The sequence below is a fragment of the Pristiophorus japonicus genome, chromosome 1, assembly GCF_044704955.1.
Source record: "Pristiophorus japonicus isolate sPriJap1 chromosome 1, sPriJap1.hap1, whole genome shotgun sequence".
In the NCBI taxonomy this organism is placed as follows: Eukaryota; Metazoa; Chordata; class Chondrichthyes; family Pristiophoridae; genus Pristiophorus; species Pristiophorus japonicus.
Window position 1 is genome coordinate 494,126,282 of NC_091977.1, and position 14,142 is coordinate 494,140,423.

Sequence of the window (14,142 nt, forward strand, 5' to 3'; positions counted from 1 at the left end):
GACTCTGAATGCCCTCTGAAGTGGCCTCGTGAGCAAAACATTAAAAGATGGGGAGGAAATGTGGCCTCGCCAGCATCACTGGATTGGACGTCATCAAAATCCAGGTCACTGATTGAAGTGTGGGCAGGCACAGCAGGAGAGGCGACAAACAGCAGAGGAGCAGCGAAGTCGGGGTGAAGGAGCGGTGAGAGATTGTAGAGCGGTGTGATTGGGGCTAGAAGAGTCGAGGGCCCAGGGGCAGCACGGGCCAGCCCACACTGCGATATGTGTGCGCACGAGGTGCACGCAGCAGAGCTGGTCTTCAGTTGTCTTGGTCAATCTCACCACTGGACCAAGACCTAGCTCTGTCAAGCCCGTGTGGTGGCTGGTGTGCAACGGCCACCACATGTTAAAAAAATCCACGCACAGGCATCTTCCACCCTTCAATGTGTAGTTCGGGACCTGGAATGTCAGGTCCTTCATTGAAACACAGGTGAACGCATCCCTTTTTGGCATGGAAGCAAGTCATCCTTGATATGAGGGACCGCCTAAGAAGAAGGTGACCAGCAGAGAGATAATGAGATCCAGTAATATAGGGCTAGAAATTCTGTTGCTCCCGTTTCGGGCAATAACTTTTGAGAAGTGAGAAAAGTATCCCCAGGCGATAATCCTTTTTGTAACCCGGGAACTTCAGCTTTAGCAATCCAAGAGGGAAGTGAAGTGCTTAATCAAGCGTTACTAGTTCTCTTAGAGCGCTAAAGTGTGTGAGGGGCCGGTAGCGGCAGAGCGCTGGAGAATGTTCAGTGCATAGGCTCCTTTCCTCGCTTAAAGGGAAGGGCCAATGCTGAGTTGCAAGGTTCTTCCTCTTATTTCTGTGGGGCCATGGGACCTGAGCGACTTCCATTACAGACTCAAGCACTCTAAGAGAGTGGAGGGCTGAGGAATCGCACAGCAATGAGTCGTCAAAAACATTCAGCAGGCACTAAGTTTTCCCTTCCTGACCACCACTGCTTTTAAATATCGCTCACCAAGCGGCCAGCCGAGGCGATAACGCCTCCTCCTGCTGCTGTTGTTGGTGCCCGGCGATGCAGCAGGGGGCAGGAGTGAATATCACATCCGGGGCAGTAACGGGACGCTGCACACTACATGACGCCATGATCTACGGGGCAAAAGAGAACGAGGCGATAAGTGTTAGCGCCAATGCAAAACAGTCAGGGAAGCTCGTGGGCATCGGTGAAATCGCCGCGCCCGGTCGGTTACACCTTAGTGGCCCGTTACCGCCCACCACTAACGGGAGGCGCAAAGCAGCTGAATTTCTCCCCCATCGTTTTTTTAAGTTCCAGAAACTAATTGGGATTTTTCTAGACAGAAAATCTGATAAAATTAATTATTATCCGGCAATTTTAACAGTGTTATACATTTCGTTGCAAAGTAGCACTTGTTGAAAACCTCTTTCAGGAAAATGAGCAAAACCAGTCTCGATTCATGACTCAATCATTCATAACCCATGCAAAAAAATCATCTCACTCAAAATGAGCACCCACAACTACTTCTTTAAGTATATAAATATAGATTTAGCTGCACTATGAGCAGGCATGATTCCAAAATAACAAAAGATGATTATGTTTTAGCTGCAGGTCAAATGGTCAGGCCCATCTGGCCAGTAAACATCGGACTACAACCCATTCACGGGCATCATCATGATTGATAGCAATGTCAATCTTTGAAACAGTGTTTAGAGCACACTACTGATGTTACATCCTTGCCAATTGTCATAACTCTTTTGCAATTTTCACATTTCTATCTCTGGAGAAGGAGGAGATGCCTCGAGACCAGAGTCTGGCAGAAGATACTGCAATGCAGACAGCGAAAACATGCAACAGGAAGAGGGAATGGAGAGCAAGGTGGAAGGCTGGGACATAGGGAGGGAGCAGTGAGTGAGGCAGAGACCTAGGACGAGAGAGAGAGAGAGAGAAAGAGAGAGAAACAGACAGAGTGCAGATACAGGAGCATGTGACAGGGCAAATAAATCAAGAGTGAATCAGAAGCCTTTGATTGCCAAATGATGTCAATAATTGAAAGAAGTATTCCTACCAACTCTCCTTTCCTTTAGTAGTCCCCAATCTCCTCTCATTTAATTAAACCTGTAACCATCTATCATCAAGTCCCTCCCAAAGGTTTCCTCTGCCACCAGCATAAGGGAAGTTTAATCTGTATAAGCAACTTCAGGAAGATATAGACAAGTTACTAAATTATGCAGAGATATATTGGATTAAATTTATTGCAGAAAAATGTAGAGTGATATATTTTAGGGGAAGAACCCTACACTAAATGATAAAACTTTAAAAGGATTGGAGGAACAAAGAGTGATGTAATGGTTCAGATATACAGATCTTTAAAAGTGGGAGCTAAGCCAGTCATCAAACTCTCGAGTTTGTTCTCCTCTCCTTTTAGCTGTTACAGCCTCATCTGTTCCCCCTTCCTGCCCAGTCCTCGTCAGCTACTCCAACTCCTGATATTGGGTCATCAAACATTGACAAATATATTATCATCCAAATTAAATAAACCATTTGATAGAATTCCAATGAATCATAGAATTAGGGAATTTTATAGTACAAAGGAGGCCAGCTGGCCCATCATGCTTGTACCAGCTCTCTGAAAGAGCAAACCACTTACCCAGTTCAGATATTTATCTACTTTGGTTTGAAATTATTATTGATTCAGCTTCCACCATGGTTTCTGCTAGGGCATTTAATGTTCTAACAATAATCTTTTTTTATCTCTTCCAAGAGACTGCGTATCTTGTATGGGGAGTGGGCGAATGGGGATGATTTTTTAAAATAAAAATAGTTTAATCAACTTTTCCTCCCACTTTTAAAGATCTGTATGTCTGAGCCATTACATCACTCTTTGTTCCTTCAATCCTTTTAAAGTTTTATCGCTTAGTGTAGGGTTCTTCCCCTAAAATACATCACCGTACATTGTTCTGCAATAAATTTCATCCAATAAATCTCTGCATAATTTAGTAACTTGTCTATATCTTCCTGAAGATGTTTATACAGGTTGAACCTCCGTTGTCCGGAACTCTTGAGACCTGGCCTGTTCTGGATAAGGAGTTTTTCCGGACGAGGGGTGGTCATATTAAATTGGATGGTACAGGAACTGAACAAGGGGATATCAGGGCTTTCTGGCTTGGGGCTGGGAGTGCGGCAGAGAGATCATGGGGGGGGTGGGGGCGGTGGATCACAGGGTCAGGCCAGCGATTGCGGGAGTCGGCAGCGAGAAAGGACTTCAATTTGTTCATGTCGGTGTTCTATGCATGCGCCACCTGGTGGCTGGGAATAGTTCTGACGAGGGATGGTTCCGGATAAGGGAGGTTCAACCAATTGTACTTTTTAGCTCATCATATTCCCTATTTTGATTTTGTGCTTCTATATACAAGTCTGTATAATAAGATGAGCAATAATCTCAACATTGACCCCTGGGGAACACCACAGTTTACAACCCTTCAATCCAACATATCATCCCATTAGCCATGACTCTGTTTTCTGTTCTTCAAGCAACTTCCTATCCATGCTGCCACACACTTTTTAATACCATGTGCTTTAATGTTATCAATAAGCTGGTAAAATGCAGCAAAGGTGGCTTTTTTTGTTATTTGTTCAAAGGAAGTCCAGCATTTGCCCATCCCTAATTGCACTACCACCTTCTCAAGGCTAGTGGTACAGTTGGTATTTGAAGTTGGTTCGAAGATCAAACCCTCAAATCTGCCACCAACCTCATGGTCTACAGGGCTATAGTGATACCCGCCCTCCTGTATGGCTCAGAGACGTGGACCATATACAGTAGACACCGCAAATCGCTGGAGAAATACCACCAACGATGTCTTAGTAAGATCCTGCAAATCGCCTGGGAGGACAGACGCACCACGTTAGCATCCTCGACCAGGCCAACATCCCCAGCATTGAAGCGCTGATCACACTCTACCAGCTCCACATTGGGCGGGCCACATTGTTCGCATGCCTGACACAAGACTTCCAAAGCAAGCACTCTACTTGGAACTCCTACAGGCAAGCAAGCCCAAGGTGGGCAGAGGAAACGTTTCAAGGACACCCTCAAAGCCTTTTTGATAAAATGCAACATTCCCACTGACACCTGGGAGTCCCTAAATGGAGGAAGTGCATCCGGGAGGGCGCTGAGTACCTCGAGTCTCATCGCCGAGAGCATGCAGAAACCAAGCGCAGGCAGCGGAAGGAGCGTGCAGTAAACCAGTCCCACCTATCCTTTCCTTCAATGACCGTCTGTCCCACCTGTGACAGAGACTGTAATTCCCGTATTGGACTGTTCAGTCACCTGAAAGTGGAAGCAAGTCTTCCTCGATTTCGAGGGATGATGATGGTACAGTTAGTAGGATACACCATTAGCTTCAGCTACTGCTCAATTCACCACATCTCCATAACTCACCTACTAACAATCACTACCAATCAGTACTGAGCTCTTCGATTCATGATTTACTTCACCTTCATACACTTAGCACTGTTGCAAGCCTCGCACCCACAACTCCCAGTTCTCACACCCTGACAGTTATTCAACAATAACAGTTACATTATTTAAACATGTTGCAGGACACGCACTGAAACACTTCACTCTTTCTTGCAGAAGGTGATTCATAACAGGAATCAACAGCAAAGAACTGGAGGAAGACAAGCATGCCTGCATGTTTTAACCCCCATGGAGGAGACAGGGCTGACCATCATGGGAAGGGCATTGCTGAGGCCGTGGCCACTAGCAGTTATGAGGGTATCTGCATACCTAATCCTCCTTCCCACTTTTTCCTCATCTCACAATCTCTTCTGTCTCTCAAGCTACCAGATGGTGAAGAGACACTCAATCTTACACCTGCAGCCAACAGCTCAGAGATTGACTCTGTGCGTATTATAGAGGAAGGAGCTGCACGTGGTGAGACACCAGGCACAAGTGCACAGGAGCCAGGGCCGGGGGAAAAGTAGAGCACAGGTAGCAGCTCGCCAGCGAGCAAGGTTGCGCACTAGTTCTGCTGCAGAGGGGTCAGATGAGGGCTTTGATGGGCCAGGCTACAGAAAAAGGCCGATGGGTGTACATAACGAAATTCTTGGGGCACTGAAAAGCATGGCAGAAAGCCTGTGCACAATGTCAAAGAGCATGGAGGTGGCCAGCACCAACTTAGCACAAGGCTTTGTACAGAACTTGGAGGCAATGTTTTTGCTAAGCTGCATGGCCCCAGGCTGCTGGCCGGCTTCACAATGCGAAAAACTGCGCATGCACAGAAATTTAATTGGGCCACGCAGTTCCTTAAAGGTAACTTTGGAATTATTTTTGTGGGGCCTGGACAAGCACCTTGTTGGCGGCTCTTTTAGCTCAATATTGAGAATTCTCAATCCGCCGGCCAACAACTTGTCGACCCAAAGTTAATCAGACAGGTGCCTCAAAATGGCAGCTGCCTCTTCGTCTGGTTATGGGCATTCAGACAATCGTTCACCCAAAAACCAAAATCAACCTGGAGGACTTTTGGTATCCCATTTACATTTTTGGAAATTTTGGGACTCAAAAACAGAGATTGTTCAGTCCAAAATTGTACCAGCAACCCCAAGACTTCGATCAACACAATACCAAAAATAAAACTTGTTTTTTGCATTTATAAACCTGATGAAAAATAGAGAGAACATTACAGCCCAGATGATTCCAGTTTCCTTCCTCAGAAAAAGGAAAATTTTGTAACAGTTGTAAAATCTAAAAAAATCTAAATTAATTTTGGAATGTAGAAGATAAATTTTTCAACAGATAAATTTAACAATGTCAGTATAGACTATTTCTTACCACAGTATCCACATTCCAGATCACCATAGACTTTCCTGATTTTCTCAAAAAGACTGACATTCAGTTGCCTCTTCTGTAAGCTGTCTAGAACTTGCTGGAAAGCTCCGAGATCCACACCATCCTTTTGAGCTTCTGTTATTGACGGAATCTTTTCAAAAGTCAAGTGTGTAGCAGATGAATTGCACAATTCTTTATCGCCATCAAGATGAACCATTTCAAATGAGTCTTCATTTTGGACTTCACAAGATTCATACTCTTTAAGGGAATCAGCACCATCCTGGTCTGTGGAGCTAGACTGATGGTTTGTTTCTGTGCTTTCAGAATCTATCACAGTGTCACTGCTGACAGGTAAAGCTGGCAAGATTTCACCCTGACACCCATTCATAGACCTTTGCTCATTTTTCAAAGGTATGTCACCTTCATCCAAAGAAACTGCATCATGTTGGATGGTCCCAGGATCATCTGAAGGATTGTCTAGGGCTTCTGAATGATGCACCTGCATGACCTCTTCATGTTGAGTAAGACTCTCTATGGGAATGTTAGCCTCTTCATTTTCAAGTTCTACGAGGACCTGGTGCCCGTGTGCAGCTTGGTCACAGCCATTGAAGCCCGCACTATCAGCAGTGTCCTCCAAAGCCTCTGGTTGAATGTCACCTCCTGGCTCCAGGAGGTAGAAACTCTGATTAATGGAGTTATTAAATACTGAATCCTCCCCCAAGTCACTATGAGCCTCCTTGACGTGAGACTTTAACTTAACCGAACTGACGAACTTCTTTGTGCACACGGAACAAATGTAGATAAATTTATGCTTGCGGACGTGCGTCTCCAGTGAATGGTATTTTGTGGCTCCGTGATCGCAGAGCTCACAAGCGAATGGGCGGTCGTCGCCATGGACGAGCATGTGTCGGTCACGGTCCGATTCATTTTTAAACTTGCGCTCGCACACGTGGCAATCGTACAGCAGCTGCCGCTTGCCCTCCCGCGTTAGCAGGCGCAGCTCATCGTAAACCTCTTTGACTTTCTCCTCATCCATGTCGTGGCTCTCCCGGATGTGCTTGAGTAAGTTCTTAACGTCAGAGTATTTCTTTTTGCAAAAGCGGCAGTGCTGCTTGATCTTCTTGTGCACGCGCTCAATGTGCACTTTCAGGTGCCCTTTGCTCAGGCAAGTGAAGGCACAATAGTCGCAGCTGAACTTTTCCCCCGTGTGCTTGCGCATGTGAACGATAAGGTTGGCCTTGATGGTACTGGCATAGTCACACTGCGAACATTTATAAGGCTTCTCATTGGTATGAATTCTGAGGTGAGCTTGAAGTGAGTGCTTAAATTTAAATACTTTATTGCAATATTCACAGGTAAAAATCTTCAGCTGTGTTATCCCTTGTCTGAAAGAACAGAAAGATTCTCTTGTAAGTTTTCAGCCTATGTATAAGATCTTTCGATTGGCACTTTATAGCAGAAAACTTGCGAATGATTCCCTTTGGATATTTCAGTCTGTTACTTTATCTGCAGAAGTTTGTGGCTTCAAGTCCCACTCCAAAGACTTGAGCACATAATCTAGGCTAACACTCCAGTGCAGTACTGAGGGAGTGCTGCACTGTCGGAGGTGCCGTCTTTCGGATGAAACATTTAACCAAGGCTCCACCTGCCCTCTCAGGTGGACTTAAAAGATCCCATGGCACTATTCGAAGAGCAGGGGTGTGCTCCCTGTTGTCCTGGTCAATTTTTATCCCTCAACCAATATTAAAAACAGATTATCTGGTCATTATCACATTGCTGTCTGTGTGCAAATTACCTGCCACTTTTCCTAAATTACAGTAGTAACTACATTTCAAAAGTACTTCATTTTGCTTGCATTCCTCTTCTCTCTTGAAGTCACAAAAGGTCTACGACTAACTCATGCTGGGGTACATTCCATGGGCACCTTACCCAGGTGGCCATTCTCCATGTGTGGACCAAGACAGACCATGGATGGCAACAGTTTATTTGATGGTTGGCGGGGTAGTGGGCATTACATCCGAGTTAAATCCCGTCCCCCACACCCCTCCCACCAATCCAGACCTGTGCACATTCCAGCAGAATCACTAGAGCAGGAACCTGGTCAACTTTTGCTCTCCCTAGCCAAAGAACACGGATGGCAAAAGTAGTGCTTTAATCGGTGTGCCAACTGAGGTCAACTAAATCAGCACATTTCCATTTTAACCAATTCTTTATAAAGTGCACTGCAGTGGTAAAGGGTGGATCTTTCAGATGTCAAGATCGTCAGAAACTCAGTTGACATTTGAAAAGTACTTGATAAACTATTCTCTCAGATTGGCTCACAAAAAAGCTGCTTGTATATAGAACTAGTCACCAAAGTAATCAGCAGATTTCTGTTCATAGCAGACATTAGACATCACAGCCTAGATTTTCCAATTGTAACCTAGTTACAATCCGAAAAACCTCGGTCTACAATTTCTGATTTTATTCATGCACCAGATGTCAGGAAATTCCAGAAATGTAGCGATTTCTATATTGGATGACAGAACCAGACTCAACATTAAATTACAGTTAACAACCATAATAAAGTTAATTATCGTTGACAACTATGAGCAAATGGACTAACAATTTATCCTACTTTCCTAACCAGACTGAAACTTGTTTTCAATCACTCTAGACTTTGGACAAGCAAGAAAACTGACTCAGAATCACTGGTCAACTGCACTTCAGTGAGAAATTAAAAATCGAAGTGGTTAAATGAAAAACAGCGAACTTTGGAACTTAAAGTTAAATCAGAGACTGCTGGAAATATATGACAGCTACCCAGAGAGGAAGAACAGTTACTGTCTCATTGTTTGATCATCATAGCACATTGAGGGACGAGGGATTTCTGCAGGCAGTTACTTTCAGAATGAAGTACTCCTCCCATTTAAGTGACCATCTTCAAACCAACAGGAGATATTCTTTATTTCCTCCACCCACACCGCAACATAAGAATTGCCACGGTCCATCGACATAAAAGTACATGCCTCCCCCAGCCGAAGTGCCTTACGCCAGTCCAAGTACATCACTCCCACAGCCGAACTGCCTTACCCCAGTCCAAGTGCATGCCTCCCCCAGCCAAAGTGCCTTACCCCAACGCAAGTGCATCCTTCCTTGCCCCCCCGCCTCCCCACCATAGTTGTGGCAGGCATTGTGTACGGATTGTTAACAGGTTTATTGGGTATGAAGTGAACAGTGGCAGTCTCGTGACTTCTGGATATCATCCACTCGAACGATGTCCTTTGTAGGGGGGTGGAAGAACGTGATCCATCTTCCCCAAGTTCACTGTCTCCTCTCCGATCCCCCCCCTCACCCGTGTCTCACTCTCCCTCCAGCCTCTCCTTCACTCTCCCCGCAGCCTCTCCTTCATTCTCCCCCCAGCCCCTTTCTCACTCATCCACCCACCCACCAGCCTCTCTCTTACCCTTCCGTCCGTGCCCCGCCGAACCTTTCTCTCACTTTTGGCCTCCCGCCACTTCTCGGCTCGTCATCGCTCTCGGCCCCACGCCCGCCCGGGGGGGAGGGAAAGCGTCGGGGGGGGGGAAGGGAAAGCGAGTCAGGGGGGAGGGGAGGGAGAGAGTCGGGGGGGGAGGGGAGGGAGAGAGTCGGGGGGGAGGGAAAGCGAGTCGGGGGGCGAGGGAAAGCGAGCCGGGGGGGGGAGGGAAAGCGAGCCGGGGGGGGAGGGAAAGCGAGCCGGGGGGGGAGGGAAAGAGAGTCGGGGGGGAGGGAAAGAGAGTCGGGGGGGGAGGGAAAGAGAGTCGGAGGGGAGGAAAAGAGAGTCGGGGGGGAGGGAGAGAGAGTCGGGGGGGAGGGAGAGAGAGTCGGGGGGGAGGGAGAGAGAGTCGGGGGGGAGGGAGAGAGAGTCGGGGGGGAGGGAGAGAGAGTCGGGGGGGAGGGAGAGAGAGTCGGGGGGGAGGGAGAGAGAGTCGGGGGGGAGGGAGAGAGAGTCGGGGGGGAGGGAGAGAGAGTCGGGGGGGAGGGAGAGAGAGTCGGGGGGGAGGGAGAGAGAGTCGGGGGGGGAGGGAGAGAGAGTCGGGGAGGAGGGAGAGAGAGTCGGGGAGGAGGGAGAGAGAGTCGGGGAGGAGGGAAAGAGAGTCGGGGGGGATCGGGGGGGAGGGAAAGAGAGTCGGGGGGAGGGAAAGAGAGTCGGGGGGAGGGAAAGAGAGTCGGGGGGGAAGGAAAGAGAGTCGGGGGGGGAGGGAAAGCGAGTCGGGGGGGGGAGGGAAAGCGAGTCGGGGGGAGGGAAAGCGAGTCGGGGGGGAGGGAAAGCGAGTCGGGGGGGAGGGAAAGCGAGTCGGGGGGGAGGGAAAGCGAGTCGGGGGGAGGGAAAGCGAGTCGGGGGGGAGGGAAAGCGAGTCGGGGGGGAGGGAAAGCGAGTCGGGGGGGAGGGAGAGAGAGTCGGGGGGGAGGGAGAGAGAGTCGGGGGGGAGGGAAAGAGAGTCGGGGGGGAGGGAAAGAGAGTCGGGGGGGAGGGAGAGAGAGTCTGGGGGGAGGGAGAGAGAGTCGGGGGGGAGGGAGAGAGAGTCGGGGGGAGGGAGAGAGAGTCGGGGGGGAGGGAGAGAGAGTCGGGGGGGAGGGAGAGAGAGTCGGGGAGGAGGGAGAGAGAGTCGGGGGGGAGGGAAAGCGAGTCGGGGGGGAGGGAGAGAGAGTCGGGGGGGAGGGAGAGAGAGTCGGGGGGGAGGGAGAGAGAGTCGGGGGGGAGGGAGAGAGAGTCGGGGGGGAGGGAGAGAGAGTCGGGGGGAAGGGAGAGAGAGTCGGGGGGGAGGGAGAGAGAGTCGGGGGGAGGGAGAGAGAGTCGGGGGGAGGGAGAGAGAGTCGGGGGGGAGGGAGAGAGAGTCGGGGGGGAGGGAGAGAGAGTCGGGGGGGAGGGAGAGAGAGTCGGGGGGGAGGGAGAGAGAGTCGGGGGGGAGGGAAAGCGAGTCGGGGGGGAGGGAAAGCGAGTCGGGGGGGGAGGGAAAGCGAGTCGGGGGGGAGGGAGAGAGAGTCGGAGGGGAGGGAAAGCGAGTCAGGGGGGGAGGGAAAGCGAGTCGGGGGGAGGGAAAGCGAGTCGGGGGGGAGGGAAAGCGAGTCGGGGGGGAGGGAAAGCGAGTCGGGGGGGAGGGAAAGCGAGTCGGGGGGAGGGAAAGAGAGTCGGGGGGGAGGGAAAGAGAGTCGGGGGGGAGGGAAAAAGAGTCGGGGGGGAGGGAAAGAGAGTCGGAGGGGAGGGAAGGAAAGTCATAGAAGCATGGAAACATAGAAAATCGTTGCAGGAGTCGGCCATTCGGCCCTTCAAGCCTGCACCACCATTCAGTATCATGGCTGATCATTCACCTCAGTACCCCTTTCCTGCTTTCTCTCCATATCCCTTGATGCCTTTAGCCACAGGGCCATATCTAGCGAACTGACATCGACAACTGTCTGCAGTGGAGAATTCCACAGGTTAACAATTCTGAGTGAAGATGTTTCTCCTCATCACAGTCCTAAATGGCTTACCCCTTATCCTTAGACTGTGACCCCTGGTTCTGGACTTCCCCACTTCCCCAACATCGGGAACATTTTTCCTGCATCTAACCTGTCCAGTCCCGTCAGAATTTTATATGTTTCTCTGAGATCCCCTCTCATTCTTCTAAACTACAGTGAATACAGGCCCAGTCGATCCAGTCTCTCCTCATATGTCAGTCCTGCCATCCCGAGAATCAGTCTGGTGAACCTTCGCTGCACTCACTCAATAGCAAGAACCTCCTTCCTTAGATTAGGAGACCAAAGCTGAACACAATATTCCAGGTGAGGCCTCACCAAGGCCCTGTACAACTGCAGTAAGACCTCCCTGCTCCTATACGCAAATCCCCTAGCTATGAAGGCCAACCTGCCATTTGCTTCTTCACTGCCTGCTGTACCTGCATGCCAACTTTCAATGACTGATATACCATGACACCCAGGTCTCATTGAATCTACCCTTTGCCTAATCTGCCGCCATTCAGATAATATTCTGCCTTCATGTTTTTGCCACCAAAGTGGATAACCTCACATTTATCCATATTATACTGCATCCGTCATGCATTTGCCCACTCACCTAACCTGTCCAAGTCACCCTGCAGCCTCTTGGTTTCCTCCTCACAGCTCACCCAGCTTAGTGTCATTCGTAAACTTGGAGATATTACACTCAATTCCTTCATCTAAATCATTGATGTATATTGTAAATAGCTGGGGTCCCAGCACTGAGCCCTGCGGCACCCCACTAGTCACTGCCTGCAATTCTGAAAAGGATCAGTTTATCCTCACTCTCTGCTTCCTGTCTGCCAACCAGTACTCTATCCACATCAATACATTACTCCCAATACCATGTGTTTTAATTTTGCACAATACTCTCTTGTGTGGAACCTTGTCAAAAGCTTTTTGAAATTGCAAATACACCACATCCACTGATTCTCCCTTGTCCACTCTACTAGTTACATCCTCAAAAAATTCTAGAAAATTTGTCAAGCATGATTTCCCCTTCATAAATCCATGCTGACTTGGACCAATCCTGTCACTGTTTTCCAAGTGCGCTGCTATTTCATCTTTAATAATTGATTTCAACATTTTCCCCACTACCGACGTCAGGCTAACCGGTCTATAATTCCCCATTTTCTCTCCCTCCTTTTTTAAAATTACATTAGCTACCCTCCAGTCCATAGGAACTGATCCAGAGTCAATAGACTGTTGGAAAATGATCACCAATGCATCCACTATTTCTAGGGCCACTTCCTTATATACTCTGGGTTGCAGACTATCAGGCCCTGGGGATTTATCGGCCTTCAATCCCATCAATTTCCCTAACACAATTTCCTGACTAATAAGGATTTCCTTCAGTTCCTCCTTCTCGCTAGATCCACGGTCCCTTAGTATTTCCGGAAGGTTATTTGTGTCTTCCTTAGTGAAGACAGAACCAAAGTATTTGTTCAATTGGTGTGCCATCTCTCTGTTCCCCATCATAAATTCACCTGATTCTGACTGCAAGGCACCCACGTTTGTCTTCACTAATCTCGTTCTCTTATCTATAGAAGCTTTTGCAGTCAGTTTTTATGTTCCCAGCACACTTCCTCTTATACTGTATTTTCCCCCTCCTATTTAAACACTTTGTCCTCCTCTGTTGGATTCTAAATTTCTCGCAGTCCTCAGGTTTGCTGCTTTTTCTGGCCAATTTATATGCCTCTTCCTTGGATTTAACACTATCCCTAATTTCCCTTGTTAGCCACGTTTGAGCCACCTTCCCAGTTTTATTTTTACTCCAGACAGGGATGTACAATTGTTGAAGTTCATCCATGTGATATTTAAATGTCTGCCATTGCCCATCCACCGTCAACCCTGTTAGTATCATTCGCCAGTCTAGTCTAGCCAATTCACGTCTCATACCATCGAAGTTACCTTTCCTTAAGTTCAGGACCCTAGTCTCTGAATTAACTGTGTCATGCTCCATCTTAATAAAGAATTCTACTATATTATGGTCACTCTTCCCCAAGGGGCCTCACACAAGATTGCTAATTAGTCGTTTCTCATTACAAATCACCCAGTCTAGGATGGCCAGCCCTCTCGTTGGTTCCTCGACATATTGGTCTCGAAAACCATCCCTAATACACTCCAGGAAATCCTCCTCCATTGCATTGCTACCAGTTTGGTTAGCTTAATCAATATGTAGATTAAAGTCACCCATAACTGCTGTACCTTTATTGCACGCATCCCTAATTTCTTGTTTGATGCTGTCCCCGACCTACTACTACAGTTTGATGGTCTGAACACAACTCCCACTAGCGTTTTCTGCCCTTCGGTATTCCGCAGCTCTACCCATACAGATTCCATATATTCCAAGCTAATGTCCTCCCTTACTATTGCGTTAATTTCCTCTTTAACCAGCAACGCTACCCCCACCTCCTTTCCTTTCTGTCTATCCTTCCTCAATGTTGAATATCCCTGGATGTTGAGTTACCAGCCTTGATTACCCTGGAGCCATGTCTCCGTAATCCCAATTATATCATAGTCGTTAATAGCTGCCTGCGCAGCTAATTCGTCCACCTTATTACGAATACTCCTTGCATTGAGGCACAGAGCCTTCAGGTTTGTCTTTTAACACACTTTGTCCCTTTAGAATTTCGCTGTAATGTGACCCTTTTTTACCTTGGGTTTCTCTGCCCTCCATTTTTACTTTTCTTCTTTCTATCTTTTGCTTCTGCCCCCATTTTACTTCCCTCTGTCTCCCTGCATAGGTTCCCATCCCCCTGCCATATTAATTTAAACCCGTCCCTAACAGCATGAGCAAACATTCCCCATAGG

The 14,142-nt window shown here is 48.1% G+C and overlaps 1 protein-coding gene across 4 annotated transcripts in view; it reads right to left on the minus strand.

Moving 5' to 3' along the window:
- The window catches only part of zfat (zinc finger and AT hook domain containing), a 187,885-nt gene that overhangs the window by 113,868 nt on the left and 59,875 nt on the right, over positions 1 to 14,142 (minus strand). For all 4 annotated transcript variants that reach the window (XM_070895392.1, XM_070895402.1, XM_070895412.1 and 1 more), the window contains one exon: positions 5,836 to 7,217. In XM_070895392.1, the coding sequence (XP_070751493.1) occupies positions 5,836 to 7,217 (1,382 nt within the window). The remainder of the gene's footprint in view (positions 1 to 5,835; positions 7,218 to 14,142) is intronic.